This window comes from Ceratotherium simum, chromosome 6, assembly GCF_057802395.1.
Source record: "Ceratotherium simum simum isolate JZ-2026a chromosome 6, ASM5780239v1, whole genome shotgun sequence".
Lineage (NCBI taxonomy): Eukaryota > Metazoa > Chordata > Mammalia > Perissodactyla > Rhinocerotidae > Ceratotherium > Ceratotherium simum.
The window spans coordinates 53,317,758-53,342,828 of record NC_141905.1 but is presented as its reverse complement, the minus strand read 5'-3'; the positions used below and the strand labels follow the sequence as shown (position 1 = coordinate 53,342,828).

General features: G+C 37.7%; 1 protein-coding gene across 3 annotated transcripts in view; it reads left to right on the top strand.

Moving 5' to 3' along the window:
- CPEB3 (cytoplasmic polyadenylation element binding protein 3) overlaps nt 1–25,071 on the top strand; it is a 178,141-nt gene that overhangs the window by 65,358 nt on the left and 87,712 nt on the right. For 2 of the 3 annotated variants that reach the window (XM_087432272.1, XM_087432273.1), the window contains exons 3-4: nt 2,141–2,300; nt 13,043–13,099. In XM_087432272.1, coding sequence (XP_087288398.1) covers nt 2,141–2,300; nt 13,043–13,099 — 217 coding nt within the window. The remainder of the gene's footprint in view (nt 1–2,140; nt 2,301–13,042; nt 13,100–25,071) is intronic. The other variant, XM_004427827.3, reaches the window with a different exon arrangement.

The window sequence follows — 25,071 nt, the reverse complement described above, 5'->3', positions numbered from 1 at the left end:
AGCTGGAGCCCAGGAACCTGTGTTTTAACCATTCTACATGTGATTTTGACAATCAGACGGATTTGGGAACCACTTCAGATACATGAATCCCCCTCCAAACACCCTCTCCAATTTTCCTGACAGGTGATCATCTAATATCTGATATTGTCTTCTGACAGGAGCTCACTATCTCCTTGCCAGGAAGGTCGTTTCATTGGTAATTAGATGCAACACTTCTACAGACCTTTCATTTACTATCCCATATGGTTTGGATCAACTTCTTTGGACAGATTTTTGTACTCCTTAGGTATTGGCTTTGAGGTCAGATCTAGGCTTGAATCTTCTCTGAACCTCATCTTCTTCTTGTGTAAAATGAATATGTTGTTCTCTACTTTGAAGGATTACATTAAGAATTAAATGAAAAAAATAAACTGTGCTGGCTGGAAAGATTCTTGAATGCCTTCAAACAGCCATTTCTTATAGTCCCTTCACCTTATCAGCCTGTTTTGAAACAGTCCCACATCTGCAGGGCTCTAGTTGGAAGAGTGGATATGTATGATAGAAGGCTCCTAGACATTCATTCTGGGATTGTCACTGCCAGAAGTAGGTTGTCATTTTACCTCCTCATCAGCACACTTTTTTACCTCTGGCTTTTTCTTTGGACAAAAAATATGATACCTGTTATGGGGAGAGATAAGCCTGCATTTCTGGAAATTCAGCTTTACTCCTTAAGTAATTGAAGTTTCCACTGATAATTTGAACCTAAAGCAAAACAAATCATCTGCAGGAAGACCTTAAAGGTAGAAGAAAAGACCTTGAGTTATATAGAGATCAAAATGGAGCACCAAAGAAAATATTCCATGTTTCTAATCCAACAGTAGAGACAGATAACTGAGGAGTGTGAAAAAGAAAAAAATGGTGTGGAGGTGAAAAGTAGGGGACAGCAGTAAACTAAGAAATGTTAACTACTTGCTCTCTGGCAAACACAATGTGAGTAAAACAAATACTTAGGTAATTTCAACCTAATCTTCACGGGTAAGATCCCATCTTACCAGTGAGGATACTGAGGACATTGAGAATAACTAAGACAAGGCTCATACCTGGTCAAACGGATTCAAGACACCTAGGAATTTACAGAATGTGATTTTCAAAAAGAAAAAAAAATTGCAATACACACATAGACAAATATATGTTCTTTAAGAAGTAGATGTGACTTAGTTTCCTTTGTATTGTATCCGTTCCTCTGTCAAAACACCTGTCATACTCTTATTTTACTTGGTTATGTCTCCCTCTCTCTACTAGTTACTTGCGAATAGAGACTAGGTTACAACATTCCTCTCTGAATCACCAGGGCCTGATAGGGGAGTTGGCCATTGACTTGTGCATTAAGGGTTTGTAAAAATGGAATTTCTCCCTGTGGTATTTGAAAACATCTGTGCCCTCCGCTCCTACTCCTCATCTCTGAGTTAACTGGGCTTGAGTGAAATGTGGTGGAACAGTTATTTTTTTCTTCACTTAGTTTGCATTAGCTCTCTATTTTCAGAATGTTTTTGAATCTAACATCATGAAAACACTACTTTGGGTTAAAGTTTTTTTCATGTGAATGCTTTTCAAAAGGTAATTTTAGTACTTTGGACACATTTTAATTTTTATAAAGTGTATCTAGAACTTACCAGCAATAAATATTAAAGATACCCCATAAAATTACATTGAAACTACAGTCACCTTTTGATTTTTCAGGAAAGTGATTCTGTTTGCAGACTGAAAGTTCTTAATTATGATCTTCCTCTAGAAAAAAAATCTCTATTTGTTTGAATAGAATATTCACTTGACAGTGGAGGCAGAGGGTATAGGGTTGAGGGCAAAACAAATTCTCTTGACTCTTCCTTTTGAATTTACTTCATTTAGTTCATTTGAAAGTCAGTCTGAAGTAGTGGAACATATACATTAAAGACTAACGGGGTAAAGGATGCAATTTCATTAATTATGGAAGCATATTAAACTTAATGTCGCTGTCATTATTCTTAGTGAAAAGAATGACTGTGTTATTAGAACTATCTGGATTCATGTCATCAATCCATGCCAAGAAGCAAACGATATGGTATTCATTTTATGAAGTAATTTTATGTATTGTCTTGTTGTTCTGTGTTTTTATTTTTAGGACCGGAGTAGGCCCTATGACACTTTTAACTTGCACTCGTTGGAGAATTCCTTAATGGATATGATAAGGACTGATCATGAGCCTCTGAAAGGTAAACACTACCCTCCCAGTGGCCCACCAATGAGTTTCGCTGATATAATGTGGAGGAATCATTTTGCAGGTTAGGAATATTCATATGTCCATTCCTTGCTTGGTGTTTTGAACAAAAATCGGCTTTTTAATAATTGTGATTTTTTTTGTTTTTGTTTTTGTTTGTTTGTTTTTGTTTGCTTCTGTAAAGCATTGTGGAATGTATTTAAAGTTTTTTTTTTTAAACCTGGGTTCAGCTACCTACGATAATCAAGGTTGATTGCCTTAATCATAATGTCTGGCAGAAGCATGTGTTGGGTAGCTGAGGTCATGGTTATAGAATGAGACCAGAAGCCAGGTTTTCTGGGCTTTGTGCATTTGGAATCCTTAGCTGAACCTGGATAATTCGTTTAAGTCCACGTATACTGCAAGGAAGTATGACATTTAGTAAACCAATCTCAAAGACTGCTTCAAAAAACTTCATAGAAAAGCATTCCATTTTATTAAAATATAATCACTTTCCTACCATAGGAAGTATCACTACACAGACTTAAGAGCAGCCAGCAATCATTTGCAGTCTCTAAGGCTAAAATACAAGGAAAATGTCTTGAAGTGTCTAAACGTTTCAGGTTAAATATAAGGCAGAAAGTCCCAATGTCAGCAGTTTTAGGACTTCCTATTTTTAGAGCCCGTGTAAATTCAGGATAGAGGCTGATGTTACATTCATAATTACAAATAGTTCTTTTTATGGGTTATAGGACTTGTTAGGGACTACGTGATATTTAAAAATACTGTAATGGAAATTTTCTGTGGAAATATCCACTATACTTGGGTTTAGAGCCTAAATATCTGAAATCTGTGAAGCGTTAGCCGCAGGGATGCCCATCTTGTGTCAACCCTTATGTCCTCTGGAGTTGTGAGGAATTTGATCCCCTCTGGTTCTTTCCAGGCTCTTAGGTAGGGTATGACTGACTGTGAACACCTGACAGTCATTTCCTCAAGCCACATCAGAAATTCATTTCATCATTTTCTTGTCACACTCATGATTTTCTGCTGCTTTCCTCATGATTTTCAGCGGCTTTCTTCAATTTCCAGTGAAAAGAAAGTAGTTAACAGGCTATGAAGAAAATAAAGGATTTTGAGAAAAGCTATATTTTAAGGCCTTTGGAAATAGAAAAAACCGTCTCATTTATTCATTGTTATATTTAGTCACCATTACCACATCTTTCTTCAGTTGAAAGATTAGGTACGTGGTAATGTAAAGCATATTTCACTTAGAAGTGAGAATGATGTTAAAAAAAAAACAACGATATTCACAGACTATTTTGTGTTTTTAGTATCTTCTAAGGCTGCATTTGTCTTCCTTCTCTACCATGAATAGCTATAAGCCTCTCCTAATTATTCTAAAATATTCAGTCCTTGTTCTTTATGCATACCTATTTTATCTTGGTCTGTATTCTTTGAATGAAAGATTATGAAAGGATCTTAGATTATAGTCTATAAAATAATTTTCCAGAAATTTGTGAGTATAAAGCTGGAGCTATTGTGCCCTGTTGAGAGTAGCACTGGCAAAGTGTAAGAAGGGTACCTCACTAGTGTAAGTACCTTATTCTATTTGGTGGCCCCTTTTTCACTGGATGTCCAACTACCTCCACATAAATTTCTCCACTACACTTGCAAATGTGAGGTTTCATCTATAAGAGCCTTCTGCATTGTACTTATAGATATGATATGACCTAATAAGTTGGAAGGCACTTAATATGTGCTTTTTTACAGCCTTAGTGTGGTTGCAACTTCTCAGTTCATCATACCACTCACATTGATTTCCTAGGAATGGACTACTTCGCATGTCAATTACATCACCAAGTCCTCGTCCTCTGGTTGGGGTGTTTGAGCTTCCTACTTTTGTTTTCCAACTGGGAGACTTTTAGATCTGGTTTATGGCACCATGTGTTTGATCTTTATTACTTCTAATAACGTAATTACGATGCTAGCATTTTACTTATTTATTTATTTATTTATCTTGTGAGGAAGATCAGCCCTGAGCTAACATTCGTGCTAATCCTCCTCTTTTTGCTGAGGAAGACCGGCTCTGAGCTAACATCTATTGCCAATGCTCCTCCTTTTTTTTTGTTCCCCAAAGCCCCAGTAGATCGTTGTATGTCATAGTTGCACATCCTTTTAGTTGCTGTACGTGGGACATGGCCTCAGCATGGCCGGAGAAGTGGTGCGTTGGTGTGGACTCGGGATCCGAACCCCGGCCTCCAGTAGCGGAAGGTGTGCACTTAACCGCTAAGCCACGGGGCCATTTTAAAGATTTTATTTATTCAGTTTTTCCCCCCAAAGCCCCAGTAGACAGTTGTATGTCATAGGTTCACATCCTTCTAGTTGCTGTACGTGGGACTCGGCCCCACGTTGGACGGAGAAGTGGTGCCTCGGGGCGCGCCCGGGATCCGAACCCGGGCCGCCAGCATCAGAGCGCGCGCACTTAACCGCCAAGCCACGGAGCCGGCCCTTCACGGGGCCATTTTAAAGGAAGATTTTAAAGGAAAGATTTTAAGTAATTTTTGACTTTAAAAAATGGAGAAAATTATAATAACAAAAAGATAACTAAAAAAATAAAAGAAACATTTTCATGGTGTTTCCTTTATTTTTCTATTTCCCACATAATAAATATTATCTATGTTTGTATCTGGTCTTTATAGTTTACTGATAGGCCTTAACTTTGAACTCTTAGGTTGTTGCAGCGTTGTCTTCATTATAGGTAATGCTGCCATGGACAAGTTCTTGCACATAGCTTTTCCCTAAGGTAAATTCATAGAGAAGGTCTCTGGGTTAAAAGAGGTAAACATCTAGGTGAATTGAGCTTCAAGAGAAAGATGATAGGCTGGAGGACTTACCACGTGGCTTCTGTATGAGTCTGTCCAGGAACACTTCCCTCTACTCTATCTTGTTTTTCCTCCTGCCTTTGGTATCCTCTTCTCCCACTTGAACATAGGAACACTATTTTGAGGGTTTCAAAACTCAAGTTACAGAGTCATTAGTTTTTTGTATGGTGGTTTGTTTTGGTATTTTTCTCTGGAGGTTGATTTTATTCAAATGGTACATAAAAAGACAAAAAGGAAAGTGAAAAAAATTACCTGAGACTTACTACCTAGAGATAAGAAAGATTATTATTTTTAGCAACATTCTTCTAGACATTTTATATTCTCTGTATAGGAGATGAAATTTTAATTTAGCCTGTCTGTCTTTGGAGTCATTCAAACTTGAGTTTGAATTCTGGCCCTGCCTCGAGTTGGCTATTGATCTAGATAAATTAGTTAGCCTCTTCAAAGCCTTAGTGTCCTCATCATTAAAATAAAGCACCTACTTCATAGAGTGGGTGTGAAGGTCAGATAAAGTCCCTGACACTTTTAGAACTGCTCAAATGTTATCTATGATTTTTTTTTTTGCTGGCAGTGGTAGTGGTGTGCCTACTGCCTGGCCTGGATGATAAATTAAACCTTTATATCCCTACAATATTTACTCCCTTCCAGCTAGACTGCAGCTCAATATTGAAGGCTTTCAAATGCAAGTTGTGAAATTTTGTATTTGCCATAGAGAAGTCGTGATTATTGAAGGATAAATGTTGTATCATTATCAAAAACCACCTAAAGGAGAAAGAAAAATAATCCTCCTAGGTTATGTTTTCTTTCTAAAATTGTATATCTGAATAATGTAAAGAAAGTATAATAAAATAGGATATCACACTGATGAAAAATAGGGTACTTCATGAAGTACTTTAAGTGAACATGGTGAAAATATGTTCACAGTGATATTTCGTCTTAGAAATGTATTCAGTAAGAAATCCATTTATTCAACTATTCTCTTGATTTGGGGAAAAAAGGGTTAGTGGGAGAAATGACAGAATAGGAAGTGTAGGAAGTAATAAGACTTCCATTTTAGTAAAGAGCTTTAATGGTTTTTCCAATCACTTTTATACTTATCCTAGGTCAGCCTTGAAGATGTTTGTAGGAAATTTTAAAAGGTCCCCTCTCTCCTCCCCCATGATAAAAATGTCAATATGGAGGAAAAGTTGAATTGAGCTTTCTTCACAGCACCCTGAGGACTGTCTTCTGTGGTGTTGATCATATCACAGAACCCTTATTTAAATAAAAATTAGACTATTGTTTTTGGCTTCTTAAAAATCTCAAACTACAGTTCTTGGTTGTAACAGAGTAACAATTTAATAATTACCTGTTGTCTCTTACCATATCTTATGTATGACTTTTCCTGTTGTTTGTTTGAGAAAATGCCTCCAAGAGATAAGAAGGCGAGTTTTGAGGGCCAGCCCCGTGGCTTAGTGGTTGGGTGCGCGTGCTCCACTGCTGGCGGCCCGGGTTCGGATCTCGGGCGCGCACTGATGCACTGCTTCTCCGGCCATGCTGAGGCTGTGTCCCACATACAGCAACTGGAAGGATGTGCAGCTATGACATACAACTATCTACTGGGGCTTTGGGGGAAAAAAATTAATTAATTAAATTAAAAAAAAAAAAGAAAGGAAAATATTTAAAAAAAAAAGAGTTTTGAGAAGGGTAATGAGCTAATGAAAACTGTCTCTTATTTCTTTTTTAAGTACAAAATTCCTTGGGTTGGTAGAGGTATGAGTGAGACCTGGGTGGGAGGAATTGTTCTCTGCCCTCTTTTGTAGTGGGCTGAAGGGAAATCCAACTCTCCTCATAACTATGAGGATTAAGAGAATTTTTGGCATTGGGACTGGTGGGATAAGAGATAGGGGAATAGGTTCATCTCTATACCCTCCTTAATAGCTGTCCCCCAAATTGCTACTATTGATGAGGGTTCACCTAGCCACTGGGGAACCCCTGTGAAAACCCAGGGTCATTGGGTTTGATTAATCATACCCTCCTTTAGGATTAATATTCAAAGAGGACAGAGTGATGAGACAGCAGAATAATAGGGAAATACCAACCACAGTGCATTGGGCAGTGTAGGTGACATTGCGAAGCAAGGTCCTGTCACCTGGCTGGGGTAGCACAATATAGCAGACATTTTGGCAAAAAACAGGAAGGAGTCACCTTTCTCTCATCCTATGCAGTCTCCTTACAATAGAAGAGTAGGCCTGGCTGACTCCCTGGGGGTAATGCCTGATGAAACATTTTTTTGTGTGTGTGAGGAAGATCAGCCCTGAGCTAACATCCATGCCAATCCTCCTCTTTTTGCTGAGGAAGACCGGCCCTGAGCTAACATCTATTGCCCATCCTCCTCCTTTTTTTTTTTTTTTCCCCCTTTTTCTCCTCAAAGCCCCAGTAGATAGCTGTATGTCATAGTTGCACATCCTTCTAGTTGCTGTATGTGGGACGCGGCCTCAACATGGCCAGACAAGCATGTGTTGGTGCGTGCCCGGGATCTGAACCCTGGCCGCCACCAGTCGCGGAGTGCGCGCACTTAACCACTAAGCCACGGGGCCGGCCCCTGAAACATTTTTATGTATTTGAATTTTCTCTTCCTTCACCATTCATGGAACTGAAATTTGAAAAATGAAGAGAGCAGATGTCAGTTGAGAACTGATATTGAAGGGTTTGCTTTTCAAATGTATACTGAATCTGGGGAAAAAATAGCTATCTCCCGATAATAGTACTTTAAAACATTTAAATTGGCAGAAACTTGGAAGGAATAAGTGCTACCCCTTTGGTGTTATAGAGGCATTTTTCTTTATTTATCACAATTTAAAGTTGGTACTATAGAGCCTTTCACAAAATTGGCCCCTTTTGTGGAATGTTGGGGTCCCCTTGTTTTAGAAAAAATGCACCTTCATTACATTTAATTCCAGAAAAATACACTCTCTTTACTTACTTGAATCGTTGCTCCAGTTCTATTTTTATGCTACCTCCCTTTGGCCCGTATCAGTTTGTCTTGTATAAAAGTTAGCAGATTGCACAAACTGTTAGGGCACAGGTTCTGAGTTAGCAGGAAGTGATTGTTTTTGATCTGTACGAGGGGGGACAGTAGGTAGAAGTTGAGTGATTTTCTTTTTTTTGGTAGGCACCTCCCATTAATTTGCCCAGTGATGCTTTCAATATAGCAGTGTAATCACCTGAGAGGTTTTTTTTTTGTTTTTTTTTTTTAATAATTTTATTTATTTTTCCCCCAAAGCCCCAGTAGATAGTTGTATGTCATAGTTGTGCATTTTTCTAGCTGCTGTATGTGGGACGCGGCCTCAGCATGGCTGGAGAAGCAGTGCGTCTGTGTGCGCCCGGGATCCGAACCTGGGCCGCCTGCATCGGAGCGCACGCACTTAACCACTAAGCCACGGGGCCGGCCCACCTGAGAGTTTTAAAAGAAAAAAATTATGTGTACTTTAATCCTGGGCACTACCTCCAGAATTTCTGATTTAATTGTTCTAGAGGACAGCCTGAAATGAGTAAATGTAGGTGCAAAGGAATTAATAACATGTCAAAAATTAGCCACTGCTCGTATGAGAAGAAACTAAGATTTGACCTCAGGTCTAAGCTCACAGCTTTTGCTTCTTACTTCTTTGGAACATATTTAGAATATTATAGTACCAAATTTTTATCGTTTTTCCTTAAAAAGGATTTAAAACACCATTTTATTGTATTCTTACATATCTTATTATTGCATCTTGTGGATACTTTTTCTGAAGGAATGTATCTTCAGCTTTATAGAGAAAATTGGTGGAATATAGAATTCTGTAGAATATTCATTTTGTCTTATAATGCTAGAACACAGCACTCACATTCTGTTATGTGAAGGTCTCTAAAGGACTTGACTTTTTAGAGTAAATAGGGATGATTAGAGGAAGATACAGCAGTTGTTTACTATCATAATATATTGCAGAAGTGAAGAGAGAACTTTCATAATTAATTATGAATTAATAAAAATTCCAGTTTTTATTTTGGACATATAAAAGTATGGGTTTAGTTGGACTCTGAAACTTTGACTAACAGTAGAGGTAGTTTTTTATAACTAACTTTTTAAATATGAATGTGAATTGAGCTCATGAGTCTGTGATTTTTACAGTCTGAATAACCATATGTGACCCTATTCTACAACTCTTCCCTCCATCCCCTCTAACCCCCGTTATCAGGCCCTGTGCAGTGAGGAAAGTGGGACACAGTCTCAGGTTTCCACAGCATCATTTAACTCAGTAAAACCAAGTCTGCCTTCCAGTTTTCGAAACTGTATATTTTACACTATACTTAAAAGATAGCTAGCTGACAAGAACAATTTAAAAATAGCAGACCATGGACAGGTGACAAAATGTCACGCTGGCAACACCAGACTGCATTAACAAAAATCCCCAGATGTCACACACTTGATTCTATTTTCACAGCTGATTAAACAGCAGTATTTGTTGGACAAAAGAAAGAAAAAAGAAATGGCCTCATCTGAATTGGGAATTAGTTTTTCTTTTGCTGTTATATATTTTCTCTCTCCTCCAAAATCCCATAGTAACTGTAAAATGTAAGATGCACAATATAGTAAGTAAAAAATAAAATTATAAAATAATTCCAATTTTAGAAAAGAAATACAGTCCCTAAACTGGAACACTATAAATCAAAATGTTAACAGAGCTTGTCTTTGATTGGTGATCTTGTTTTCTTCATTTTCTCTATAGTCTAGTTTTTCTCCAGTGAAAATATATTGTATTTTATAATCTAAACATTAATTTGTGAAGAGGTAAAGTAGCTTACAGAAGCCATAAGTGGTTTTTACTAAACAGAATTTGCATTTAGTTGGGAAAAATTAGATTATTTTTAAATAGTTGGTTCCGATGGGTCTGGCATTGACCCAGAGTTTCTTATAAAATCTCTTGTTGATCCAGAGATTCGTTGAAGTCAAAGAGGCCGACAGAATTAGGGAGGATACCAGGAAAGGCAAAAAGTTTTCTGTTTGCAACAATTTGTGATACCTTCATCTACAAAACATTGCCTAAGGCTTTTGTTTTGCTGCATCTTTAGAAAAGATTGAATTGGAAGCAGTCAGTGTGGGATAGAAGATGATAATTGGAAAACTACTAAGCTTCTTTTCAGTTTCATCTTAGGAAAAGTCCTAAGACCTCATAGAAAGAGTCCAAAAAGGATCCAGCTTCTAGAGTACTACAGAGAGGGGCACCCGTTTAAGTTTGGGAACATAAGTAGTTCCAGAACCATACAAAAACTATTACTTGATGTAGTGATTTTAAACTACATAATTCTTTACCATAAATGATTGTAGCACAGGAAATAAAAGAAGTTGAATGAGGATCAGCTAAATTTGGGTGTGCTTGGTTTTCTTGATAACCCTTTATTATTCTATGAATGTTTAGGGAACATCTCTAGCTTTTAGGAACCACACCCGCATCTCAATATTCCTTGGTCAAAATTGAAGAGACCTTCTCTATATGCCATTTCCTTAGGTTCTGATGGACAGTAATTTTGAACTCTTGTTGGGTTTTTAGGTAGACTTTCCAGTGACTGGCTATTTACTGTTAAATGTGAATACCTCAGGGGCGGGCCCCGTGGCTTAGCGGTTAAGTGTGTGCGCTCCGCTACTGGCGGCCCGGGTTTGGATCCCGGGTGTGCACCGACGCACTGCTTCTCCGGCCATGCTGAGGCCACGTCCCACATACAACAACTAGAAGGATGTGCAGCTATGACATTCAACTATCTACTGGGGTTTTGGGGGAAAAAAAGGAGGAGGATTGGCAATAGATATTAGCTCAGAGCTGGTCTTCCTCAGCAAAAAGAGGAGGATTAGCATGGATGTTAGCTCAGGGCTGATCTTCCTCACAAAAAAAAAAAGAAGCCCTCTCCACTGATGAGGGTCTTCTATAAAAAAAAAAAATGTGAATACCTCAGAATATGATGAATAAATCACATCTAGTTTGATAGATGTTAGTATTTGGTGGTAATGAATCCAAATAAGGTCTTGATTATCTGAAAATAATAAAGGAAAGAACATTGATATGACTGTGTAAAACCAGAAAGTAAATTCTTCCTACTGAGTCAAAGCCTTGCTTTGGTGACAAATTTTCCTATAATAGGTTCTGATCAAGGTAGTGGTAGGAGATAGTACTCATTGCATATGGTGTAGACTGTAATTTTTAGGGACTCTAAAACGACTTAGTAGCTGGAAAAATGTAAGGAACATAGAGCAATTATATATATAGATACTATTAAATATGTCTTTTAACAATAGCTAGTTTTTGAAATTCCTGATAATTAGCTTCTACTAATTATGAAAAGATCTACAAAATCTATAAAAAATAAAATAGGCACTTCTATTAAAGAGATGATTTTTTTACTAATATAATGATTTTTCTATAGAAAACATTAAAATATATTCTATAAAAGAATTTTACTATAATATAAATGCTAGCAAAATAGTCTAGCCTTAGGCTGGCCTTCTCTAGGCAAAAAAATGATTTGACTAGGAATTCATGATTCCCTCTTTTTATTTGAAGCAAATGCTCTGTTTTGTCCACTGTGATTCTTCTCTTTGGGGCTCGAAGAGATTGATAATGCTGTTTGCCTCCAGTACCCCATAACGAAATGATGACTGACCTTTTGCATTTATATATAACATTGTATTTGTTGTAAACTTAGTCACTTCTGCCATATCTCCAGCTTTCTCTGTATCACTCTCTCCCAAAATACTATTGACATTTATTTATTTAAACAAGATAGTGACATAAAATTAATATTTTTCTGAGAATTTCCTGATAACCTTTGACATAGTGGACATGAAATTCTCGCAGAGCCAAGTTCATAGATATTAGCTTTACACAAAAGCATTGTTTCAATAACTATTTTGTTGAAGGAACTGGCCAAGAAAACATACTAAGTACACTTTTTTTTTCATATAAGATTCTCTCTCTGTTTCATTTTTCTTTTGATACATCCACCTCTTTTTCCCAAATAATTAATGAAAAAACATACCAAATGTCTACATCTTCTACTCTTAGCCCTGGAGGCTATTAGTTGAAACATCTGATTCAGACTTGTCATCTTATAGACCAAAGATTGGCAAACTTTGTCTGTAAAGGACCAGAGAACAAATATTTTAGACCTGTGGGCCATATGCTGTCTGTCACACATTATTCTTTGTTTTTTAATTTTTATCTTTGTTTTTATAACTCTTTTATGTAAAAATGGTTTAGCTTCCAGACGTACAAAAACAGGCAGTCAGCCCATGTGAGCAGATGAAGTTTACGACCCTTGTTACTATAAGGTCCAAGATCTGGAGACAAGCATTATGCCAAGATCACATAACTAGTTAGTGGTAGGGGCAGTATAAGAACCCTAGATTTTAGGCCAGTCGTTGTTTCCCACTATATCTGTTGTATAAATTTTGCCATCTTTCTTCTGGTTGCCATTCTGATAATTATGTTGCATTTTTGAGCCACTATGAAACCTTTATCTTTTTATTCTCTCTAAGCTTCCGGTTTATATACTTCTTTGAATTTATTATTTTGCTGCTTGAATTTGAAGAGCGGTGTGAATGGTTGTTTAAATAAAATGCTTTATCTAAGGATTTGGCATGTTTAAATCGGAATGCGGGAGACGTTAAAATTTCAGACTATTATATTGGAAGCATCTTTTTTGTTTTGTTTTATTTATTTGTTGTTATTGCGACTTTGGCTTCGTCTTAAGGTTTTTTGTGTTTATGTTTTATGACTTGATTTAAAAACTTGTAACTGCTGTGGTCTTTGATAGCATTGTTATAGATTAATCTGTTTTAACTTTTTGTAATGTTTATGTTTGACAGTGTATTTGAAATGATTATATTGTATTCTTTTCTTTGTGCTTAAAATAAAATTATTTTATTTTTTAGGACGCATGGGAATAAATTTCCATCATCCAGGAACAGATAATATTATGGCACTTAACAGTAAGTCTTCATATGAAATGTTCTATAAAATTAGCAGTCAAGTTTACAACATGTAATTTCCACTTTCCTAATTGTTCATTACATTTCAGCCTTCCACTGAGTGCATCACAGATCATTATTCTATACCAGTGGTTCTCAAAGTGTGGTCCTGGACCAGCAGCATCAGTATCAATTGGGAACTTATTAAAAACGCAAAATCTCAGGCCCCGCTACAGACTTGCTGAATCAGAGACTTTAAGGATGGGGCCCAGAAATCTGTGTATTAACAAGTCCTATTGGTGATTCTGATGCAGGCTAAACTTTGAGAACTGCTACTCTATACCAGGGTTGACAAACTACAGCCCTGTGACCCAAATATGGCCCACTGCCTGTTTTGGTAAATAGTTTTACTGAAACACACCCATGCCCGTTCATTTTTTGATTGTCTGTGGCTACTTTTGTGCTACAAGTGCAAAAAGCCTAAACTATTTACTATCTGGCCTTTTACAGAGAATGTTTGCTGATCCCTGCTGCATACCATTGGGGTAGAGGAAGGAAGGAGGAGAGGAAAAAAGGAGGGAGATGAAGGGAGAAGAGGGAGTGGGGTAGAGAATGTGAATGAATAAATCAACTTATTTATACATAACTCAGAATTTTCTTATTGTGGTAGGTAACCAACAGGTGCTTCAAATCGGACATCAGGGGTCTCCCATTAGTGGAGTTTACATGGTATAGGTGTCAACAGCTTTGCAGATTAGAAATGGTTTTGTCAGTATAATTGTTGGATTGAGTTCTGGAGTGTCAAAACCTTATCAACCAGAAAGTCATTGTATTAATTATACTGGAAGAAATATCTGGCTGGCATCAGATCTCCTTCCTACTATCTATGGACCGAATAGCTTTGCAGAAGAAGTCTCTAAATGGAAATTGTCAGTTGTCAGAAGGACCATACAAGCCATTGAGTCGCTCAGGATTTAAGTTTTCTCTTCTATCAAATGAGTGATATCAGATTGTCCCCTCTTATCCTCTCAGATCTACAAGCTGACTCTGGATATACGTGCGAGATGTACTGGGTAAATTCTAGGGCTGTGTACAATATTACCCCTTGCCCTCTTGCTTAAGTAAAGATGTTGAAATGCCACTGGAGTTCCGTAGGCAGATTTTAGGTTCTCGCTAAAATACAGCTTCCACAATTCTTTTGGTTCTGATGTGTAGCCTACCTCCCAGTGAGCACTGCTGAGAACCACTGGCAGTGTGTGATGATACAGATCCTAATCCACTCCACACCTATTTTGTTCTAAATAGCTATCCTCTCTTTTGGGAGGGTCTTGGAAACAATAAAAATTCCAGTCTATCTACCTCTGTTTTCTAATATCCAAAAGAAAGGTCACTTTACATTTAGATTTTGCTACCTCTAATTTTTTTCCTAAAAGTAGGTACATTGGGGTGAGGATTAATAAACATGCTTAACTTGCTGAGCTTCAGCAATTTTATGAAACTTTCTGAAAACACTTCAGTTAGGTGATGGGATTTAGAGTTGAATGTAAAAGGAAAGAACAGTATGGTAGTGTATCTGCCTGAAGGAATGAGTGTATATTTTAGAAAAGACCTAATTTGGCATGGTGTGAGTCCTCTTTTGCAAGAGAGAGAGGATATAATTTCTTATTTTCTGTGTGAAAAATGAAGCTAAAAGGCATTTTTCTTTTTAAAAGGTTTTGATTCTTTTTGATTTGATTCTCTTTAATTCTCTGCTTTTAAGAGATTTTATGTTCTTTCCACTTTGTGCATGTTGCTTAAATCCCTCTTTTAGCCTCTAAATTCCTCATCTGTAAGAGAAGAGGACTAAATTAGGTTATCTTAATGGTTGCTTTCAAAATGAAGATTATGTGATTCTGTAATATTTTTTAAAGTACCGAAAGGGTCATTTTGCCAATATCTATATCTTATGTTGATGAGTTATGCATATTTGCAACATTATGGCAGATATCAGAGTGCATTAATCTTCAAATGACTCTATGGGTGCTGCTCAAGGTGAAATGACTCTGTGGATGCTGCCGTGTAGGCTCCACAAAGTAAACCATGAAAACAACCAGAGGTTGATATTAGCATTACTTACTATCAGTTCTTTTTCAAAATTGACTCTAACTCGAAATAATCAGAATAAACAAAATTTCCTCCTTGGCAGATACTTGTGATACCTACAGGTTTTGACAAATTTGCTGTGATAAAGCTTTTTTTCCCTTTTGTATAGTTGGGCCCAGCCCATTTGGTGACTTAATATGTGACACATACACAAATACACTTATGTATTTTTTATCTTCCCTTTTGTGCCTACCATTTGTTGGCCCAACAATTATTGTCCTGTTTCTGGTCTGTCCTTCCTTTCCCTCAACCTTCATATAGGAATAATTGAGGTGAAGTCACAAATCATTAAAATTTATTAATTCAGAATTTGTGATTATTGAAAGGGACTGGGCTGAAGTTGAACTTCAGACAAGAAGCGACTGGCTAAGAAAATGAAAGAGAATTGAGTCACTGGTTAAATATTTTAAAAAAGGAAATATGAGTCAGTTGTAGTTCCTTCTTTCTTACCCTTTTTTGCTATACAGAATCTGTGCTTCCTAACTCTATACGTAACGCTGCAATTCACTGTGTCTTCAAAAAATCTTCCATCCTCCTTTTACTTCCTTGACCTCACCAAAACCCGAAACTCTCCTGAAGACACTGTGTTCTCAGCTCTCCTGACTTGATGGGAAAGACAGAGGTGCCATGGTGAGCGTTCTCACTTCTCAGTACTACTTCCCAGCTTTGAATGAATTCCCATTTTTTGGTGTTCTAGTGCATGCCTTTCAGTTATACTTTCCTCTAAGAGTCACCACCGCTGATGTCATCTAGAAGACAGAAAATGGAGCTTTAGTAGCTCTTACTTTTTGTCAGTATAGGTCTTGTACGTCAGTATAGGTCTGATTTTTTCCTGTTCGGGCCATGAATCTAGTAAGAATTAGCAGGCCAACCTTTGAGGAGGAAACGAAGAGACACATCTAAATTTTGGCTTTTCCTGAAAATATTAGGTCCTCAAGTATTGTAGCATATAGAAGGGGAGATGGTGGGAAGAAATTCTAATCCATCAGTAAGACTTGTCACTTGTCCAGTATTTCCGAAAGTAAGTTAGTTCTGAAACAATATGCCCCTGCCATTTAAACTGGTAATATATTTTTCCTTAACTTTTTAATTAATTCTGTCCTTTCATCCTCTTCACCCTTGCACTTCTAGTGTTAGGCAAACACTAGAAGTTTGCCTAATATATTTTTATTTTTTCTGCTGGAGAAGGAAGGAGGCTACTGAGATTGCTTCCAGCTATATATGTAGTAGTTCTATCAGCCAGATTTTTTTCTAACACCAACAGTTCCTTGTGTTTTTTGTTTGGTTGTTTGTGGGTTGTTTTGTTTTGTTTTTTTGGTTATACTCTAGGAATAGAGTTTAGCAGTTGTGGGTTTATACAGGATTCATCCCTGACTTGGTGATTTTTCCTCTATTATGATGATCGTCAGAAGAGGATACTGGTGCCTCCATGATTAGTCAAGTGAACCAAATTTAGGTCAAATTAATGTTCAAAACCAGAATACCTGGTCTGATAATTTACTCTAAGAGATAATCACTGCCAAGAGTATCCACTTCATTCTTTTTGACTGATCAGCTCCTCTTTTTCCAAGTAGAGAATGGGCTTGGAAAAACAGTTAAATATCAGAAAATTGCTTGATGAGTACAAAATTAGAAACAGAGGGAGTAGTGTGTCTTAAGGGATGGTATCATTCAGCTGCAGAGAGATATCTTCCAAGCAGGCCACGTGGCATGTGAAACCTGACGATGGAGCAGTGAGTTAGCGTAGCCATGAAAAGCATTGTCTAGAGTCAGGCAGATCTGGTTCCACCTCTTACAAGCCAAATCACCTTGAGGCCACATTCTTAACTCCTCTGCCTCTTGTTTCTTCCCCTGTAAAATGGAGATAATGATCACTAAAGTGGCTGTATATAAATCTTGCAAAGCTTAGCATAATGCCAAATAGATAATGCTCAGGTGAGCTGCTATTGTGATTGCTTGCATCAGCTTTATTGCTGCCTTTTTAAGATTTCCTTTTCTTTGCATGTTAGAGTTCTAAAACATGAGTTTATCTTACATTGGTTATATTTGAATAGATATTTTCCTGATAGAATTTAAGGCAGCGCACCTACCAGTCATTCATAGGTTAGAGTGGCTGTACTAGGGTACCTTATCATCTCTTTTGGTATAAATCCTTTTTTCCTGCATGAAATGCTTCCTGCCTCTGTCCCCTGACTTTGGAACATGCACCTTCTTTGGGGCTTAGAGTTGCCGTAACTATTGTGATGTTTGGCACTTTTAAAGATGCTATACAGTGATGTTTGGAATGTAAAATGGTACAGTCATGTGCCGCATAACAACATTTTGGTCAACGATGGACTGCATGTATGATGGTGGTCCCATAAGATTAGTATCATATAGCCTAGATGTGTGTAGTAGGCTATATCATCTAGGTTTGTGTAAGTACACTCTATGATGTTCGCACAACAATGAAATTGCCTAACAACACATTTCTCAGAATGTATCCCCGTCATTAAGTGTCGCATGACTGTATAGCCACTTTTTTGTGTGTGTGAGGAAGATTAGCCCTGAGCTAGTACCTGTTGCCAATCCTCCTCTTTTTTGCTGAGGAAGATTGGCCCTGGGCTAACATCTACACCCATCTTCCTCCACTTTATGTGGGACGCCCGCCACAGTGTGGCTTGACTAGCGTGCATAGGTCCACGCCCAGGATCCAAACCTATGAACACCCGGCCGCCAGGAGCAGAGCGCGCGAACTTAACCACTATGCCACTGGGCCAGCCTGACTGTATAGCCATTTTGAACAAGAGTTGGGCAGTTTCTTAAAAAGTTAAACATATACCTACTATATGATACAGCAGCTCTACTCCTAGGAATTTACCCAAGAGCAAAAATGAAAACGTATGTCCACACAAAGACATGTATGCAAATGTTCAAAGCAGCATTATTCATGATCACCAAAATTATAAATAATCCAAATATCCCTCAATTAGAGAATAGATAAATTGTGGTACAGTCATACAATGGAATACTATTCAGCAATAAAAAGGAATGAACTATTGATTCATGCAACAACATGAATGACTCAAAATAATTATGCTGAGTTAAAAAACTAGACGAAGAAAGAGTACATACTAGATTATTCCATTAATACAAAATTCTAAGAAATGTAATCTATCGTGACAGAAAATACAACAGCTTCAAGAATATTTTGAAGTAATATTGTCCCCCTTTTGTCAGAGGACAAAAAGTAAGGGCTTAGAGGGGCCAGCTTGGTGGTGTGGTGATGAAGTTCGCATGCTCCACTTCGGCAGCCTGGAGTTTGCAGGTTTGGATGCTGGGTGTGGACTTGCACACTGCTCATCAGGCCATCCTGTGGCAGCATCCCACATACAAAATAGAGAAAGATTGGCACAGATGTTAGCTCAGGGACAATCTTCCTCAAGCAAAAAAGAGGAGGATTGGCAGCAGATGTTAGCTCCTGTGCCAATCTTCCTCACCAAAAAAAAAAAGTAAGGGCTTAGATCTTAGAGCAGTCATGTGATAAGAATGGCCATCTAGTTGAGCGAGCCTCTGAATTTCTTTGGTCTCTCTTTTGTTTAAAAACCTGTAAGAGGACAGTTACAATACTCACTCTAACTACTGCGTTTTTATGAGATTTAGATGAGATTAGGCACATGTACAAATAAGGTATTATTACTGCTACATTTGGAAAGAAGATATGCCAGAGAGTGATTTTTTTAGAAGTAATGTAACAGAAGCTCAATTTTATTTAAGTTAAAATTTTTCATGTCATTTGTTTTCTGATATCCTTCAGTTTGTAACTAGAGTCTATTCCAGGTTATAAGAGGTGAATAAGAAATTTGAAGTGCCACTTTCCCTCTGACAGGGAGAGATGATTGATTGCCCTTACTTTTCCTTGTCAAAGTTTTTAAAATGTTGATAAATTGAGGAGTCCTAGAACCTGGACAGGTTGAAGACATATTTGTAATATCTTAAAAATACCAAAAAGACATTTACTTGCTCAAGAAATTCTGAGGTCACTGATTGTTAAACAACTTATACATAGCTGATGCACCAAGAAACTTGGAGCTTTAGATTATGCTGTCTTCCACTTTTTTCCTCTTGTTAATATTTTGGAAGATTTTGCTTATATTTCTGTTTGAACTGAGGGCTGCCAGAGCATTTGTTGAATCAAAAGAGGAAATGTGGAAGGGTTGTGGTATGAACTTTCGTGCTGGGCAGAGACTCCTGTGTGGCCACAGAACCTCCTCTTCCCCCTTCCTTTCATTCTCTGCTGGGAGTGAACTCCTTAGGGAGAGGCTCAGCTGAGAGGAAGTGGCAGAGAGGGAGCTGAACACGTGACGCTTTTATGCTAAAATGGGAATAGAGCCAGGTTTGCTAGAATTCCAAATGGAGTTTTCCAAAATTTGAAGAGTACATTGTATTTCTGCTCACCGTGAGTGGATATAAGTAAATAATTTTTTAGTAGAGTAATAAGATAGTGAAGGAATTATTTTGAGATTCTCAGATTAAAGACATTGTCTCTGACTATTTTGAACTTTTAGAAGACAAGATCCAGTGCTGCTGTTTCTATCTGAACATATTTAGAAGTAAAATTAGTATACAATTGTGGTATGAATAAGTTGCAAATGATGGCTAACTAAAAAATGAAAAATAGGCATCAGAAGGATATGTAATGTTCTATAACTTTTAAGTAGTCAAGTTTGAATCTATTTTGGATGGATGCTGTACATGAATGTGGTAGGGGACCTAAGGGCATTATTATTTTGTTTTGTATTGACCTTCTCGTTTTACAGATGGGGAAGCTGAGGTTCAAGAGACTATCTGAATTGGATAGGATGACATGATGGAGCCAGGAGCAGAACTTCTGCCTCCAGGTTGAGGGTGATAACTTTTGCTTTAAATACTTAATTGTTAAGAGTGATCGTATTATTTTTCTACTAGTTTAACATAAACACACAAATTCAGTGTCTTTGGGAAAATCATTTTTCTAATATTACTTGTAACCTTGTTTATGCTCTGAATGCTTAATAAATTCTCTTTTCCTGAAAAATAGAGTAATAAACCTGGTCTACATGACCTGACGTTGAACACTGTAAATAAGTGAAGTCTGAAATATTCTTGACTTACTTGATTGGATTTTGGAAGAAGTTCCTTGTGTGGGTAAATATGTCTAAAGTGCCAGGAATTGGGTGCTTCCAACCTAATAAAAAAGATGCAGGAAATTTAAAGGTTACTTACTTTTCCCTCTGAACTTCCTAGTTGGCTTTCTCCATCTGTGTAGGCAGTAGAACCTGGACTTCCCATTTTTAGCACTCACTGCACTTGTGATTTAATGTGGATGTTTCTCTTTAATATGGGTACTTCAAGAGGGCAGAGACTAGCTTTTATTCTCTAGCAGCTGTTCACTGCTTCAAGTGCAATGCCTGGCCCATTGAGTACGTACATAATATGCGAGACCAGAAGAGAGGGAAAGATTATCTCAGAGAGATGGTGAAAAACACAGTGTAACAGCTTTAGAGAATATCTAATCTACCTTAGTTCCTTCCTAAAGATTTGTTTTAACTCTTCCATTTGAAAGATGGTAATAATATATATAGATCTAGCAATTAACCGTTTACAAACTGCTTTCACAGACCTCTGTGCCTTTGTAATGCTTATAACAGTTTGCCAGGACATAGTCAAAACCCATTTCCTTAAGCACCCCAGGATTATTCTCTTATCCAAACAAAGCATGGCTATGTGATAGAGTAGTAAATAAAATGCAGTTTTTAAGATAAAGCTGGAGACTTCAAAGGGATTTCTAGACTTCAACAAGTTATAAGAACGCTCTGTGATTCATTTCCCTCTGCTATTGGGGCACCTTGATAGAAAAGTTGAGAATGATGGTTATTTATTTCATCTTTGTTGCCACCTTGTTTAAGGCATGGTAGTGTCATCATTGTCTAAAAAAGGTAAAGGAACTTGCTGACATCATACAGCCAGCAAATAGCCATCTATGGCTTGGACACAGATTATTCTGCCAACCAGTGCCTTAATCTAGTATGATTTCTACACTTTTGGGTTTTCCCAAAAAGATCACTTAGGTTTCATTTAACTCTTTTAGTAACAGTTAGCTGAATAATACTTTATTGATTGTGGAGAATTAGTGTACTTCCAAAAGTGATCAGTTTTACTTTCAGAACATAGTCTGCCTTGTTAGTGGCAGCAGTTTTCACCATACTTCCACTCAGGCCTCTAGTATATGCAGATTGGAAGTCTGCGACTTGAACAAAGACTTGGTTTGCAGATGATCCCTAGGTAAAGTTAAGTGGGTGAAACTTTGCCTTCCTTTTTCTGTTACCCTCCACACATATATACTTTTGTTATCTGACTAAAGTTTTTTTTTTTTCAACCTAATATAGTGGAAATAATGCAGTTTTGGGGGGCCAAACAAATCTGGGTTTTAATCCTGGATCCGTCACTTATTTGCTATGTGACCCTGGGCAAGTTACCTGTGTTTTTTTAAATGGACATATTAACTTCTTCTTTATAAATGGTGAGGTTAGGTGTGCAGTGCTCCTATTACCAAACCTGGCAAGAAATACACACCTAACAAATGCTAGTCTCTGCTCCTTCCTTCTTCTACCCCACATCCCCCTTTTTTTCCTTTTGACTTAGCAGTAATTCTTAATCCTGGCTATACAATCAAAATGGGAACCAAAATAGAAAATACCTGTGACCCCACACCAGAGACTGTAATTTAATTGATCTGGGATGAAACTTAGTTGTGGGGGATGAGCAAGGGGTGGATAGAAAAGACCAGAATTAGAAGTAGTTACCTCTTGAGAGATCCACTGCTGCCCCACCCCTTGCCAATGTCTGTCTTTATCTGAGCATGAAGGAATCAAGTAGTTTAAGGACTGTGCCGTGCGTTCCCTCCTGTTCTTTGTTTTCCCTCAAGACTTGGCCTGCTTTTATTGTCCTTTGAGGTTTTCCCAAGTCCAGGTCAGAAGAGGCAGCTGTCTTTGAGAGGTCAGGGCAGAGGTGAGGGGAATGAGCAGCTCTCCATGTTGCTGGAGTTCTACCCAAATTCTCTGGTCAATTCCTTTCCATAACTTTCTTCCGTGAAGGAACCCTCCTTCCCACGTGGGAGGAGCCTTGTTGATAGGACAGAGACAAGGAGCACTGACCAAGAGTCCAGGCTCCTGAGCACACCAGTTACCATTTTGTTCACTCTCTCTTTTCTCTATGTAATTCCCTACATTATTTTGGGGTTCAGAAATGTAGGATTAGCAAGTATTGGCTGTCCTGAACAGTCCAGAAATTTAGTATTTATATAAAGTTTGAAGAAACCTCATGAGATTTTGGCATAGTGGTTCAGAGAAGACAATTCATTAAGAACATATGCCAGATATTTGGATGCATACCTCTGTTGTAGGCAGTTTCAGACTTGATTTGGACAGATTGTTCTGTGTAAACTATAAAATACGCTGTTATGTGATTAGAATCCTCAGGACCTTTCTTGATTTTTTGCTTTTTTGGGGGGCAGTTATTGTGTCATTTAGCAACATGCTATTGAAATAAAAGTAAGATGGTAATTAATTACTCTCAGTAGAATGCTGTTAGGCCACAGGTGTGGGGATGCAGAGACATCACTTGCTGTAAATGGATATGGGTGCCCACTCTCTCCAGCCAGTGATAGCAGTATAATGCAGAGATTCTTTACCTAGGTTTGTTTCCAAAGAAATCTTATCAGATGTACATGTTTTGAATGATCTTTTCCTATTTTAATGAGGAATTTAGGACATGGACCTAGAAGTTCTGAAGTGATTACTTTGATAACATGTCACATATTGAGAGGTTCTATTAGTAACCCATAAGATAAATGTAGTTTAGAAAGTAACTTAATACTAGGTGTGCTTGGACACTGCAAGGTGGTCTAGTGAAGCCTTGAACTTACATTTGGGACAAGATGGGGAAAATGATAGTAAGTGGAAATGGGCGAGGGGGTTACGGGTTTTTGAGGGAGCAGAGAAGAAGAATAGATGTCAAGACATGTGGGTATCTAGATTCTTATGCTGACCAGATAGGTGCTTCTATTATAATGATACTATCCGAAGAGTAGGTTGAATTTGTGTGACTGGAATATCTGGGCCTGATATGTGGAATAGTGGGAATGAGGATCTGAAAGGTAATTAGGGATCAGATGGTGAAGGACCTTGGATGTTCTCGTGAGAAGCCTGGACAATGAAGTGTTGCCTTACTGGAAAGTTAGGTTTATCCAAAGGAGAGTGTTCAGGGTGATACGGGATATGGAAAACCATTTCTTATAAAGGATAGCTAAATATATCTTCACTGTAGGAAAGAGAAAACCAAAAGGAGATAAAGTAATCCCTCAATAAAAGTGGGATTAGGCTGGAGTCTATGGTTAAGGATAATAGAGAAGCAAGTGTAAGAAAGAACTTTCTAACAAGTAAAAATGGTCCTACAGTGGAGTATAGATCTTTAGTTTTCCAGTCATGTTCTATGGAACCCCAGCAGCCAAGAACTTACTTTAAGGGCCACTATGGGGGAAGGATACCTGACAGATGGGGCTGTGGGTTCCTGTGCTGCTTCATCTTGAACAGCCTTGTCCAGGGAACAAATATCTCATATTTGTTGGAGGAGAGAGTGTTCTGCTGCTTGGAAAACAAGTTTGAAAAAAACAACTGGAAGAGCCTGAAGTGAGCCTCCTTATTCTATCTTAACTCTCGATTAAGGTATTCTAGCAAAACCAGATAGAACATCTTTGTGTTGGTCACAGAAGTAATTCCTGTTTTGTTTGGCAGATTGATTAAAAACCTATAGGTTTTCTGTAAGAGTTTGTAAGCAATAAAGCAGAGTGTTGCAAAAGTTCAGTTGTTTAGAATGCAGGATACAGTTCCATATGTTATTGATGACAATTAGATTTTCTGACCAATCTACAAAAATATCTATTAAAAATACTGATTTTAATTCATAACATAACAGCTGTAAGTGTAATGATTAATAGAAAACAATAGTGCTATGGTAGTAATAATGAAATAAAACAGAAAATTTGGGTGAGAAGTTCCTTTTTATTAATCTTGGATTATGCTACTAAAAGCAGGCACTTAGAGGATGATGAAGTTTGTGAAAATTCTGAAGGCAATTTCTGGGTACTTTCAAGGACTTTATAGGTTTGAAATACTGGCTCTTCAGTCTTGGCGGTTAGGAGTAAGTGCTTTTCAAATGTCCATCGACTGGTGTATTACTTTACTAGGGCTGCTGTAACAAATTATCATAGACTAGATGCTTAAACAATAGAAATTTATTATCTCACAGTTCTGGAGGCTGGAAGTCCAAGATCAAGGTGCTGGCAGGGTTGGTTTCTCCTGAGGCCCCTCTCGTTGGCTGGCAGATGGCCACCTTCATGCTGTGACCTCACATGGCCTTTTCTCTGTGTATGGGTGTTCCTGATATCTCCTCTTATAAGGACACCAGTCCTACTGGATTAGGGCCCTACCCTTATGACCTCATTTAACCTTAATTACCTCTTTGAAGACCCTGTCTTCAAATACAGTGACATTGGGGGTTAGGACTTCAACCTACGAATTTTGGGAGGATGCATTTCAGTCTGCAGCAACTGGTGAATGGATAAATTGTGATATTTCCATATGATGGAATACTACGCAGCAATAAAGAGCAATGAAATATTAACACATGCAACAACATGGATAAATCTCAAAAACATTATGCTAAGTAAAGGAAGTCAAATACTTTGATTCCATTAATATGAAGTTGTAGAAAGGGCAAAGAAAACTATAGTACAGAAAGCAGATTGATGGTTGCCAGGGACCATGGGTTGG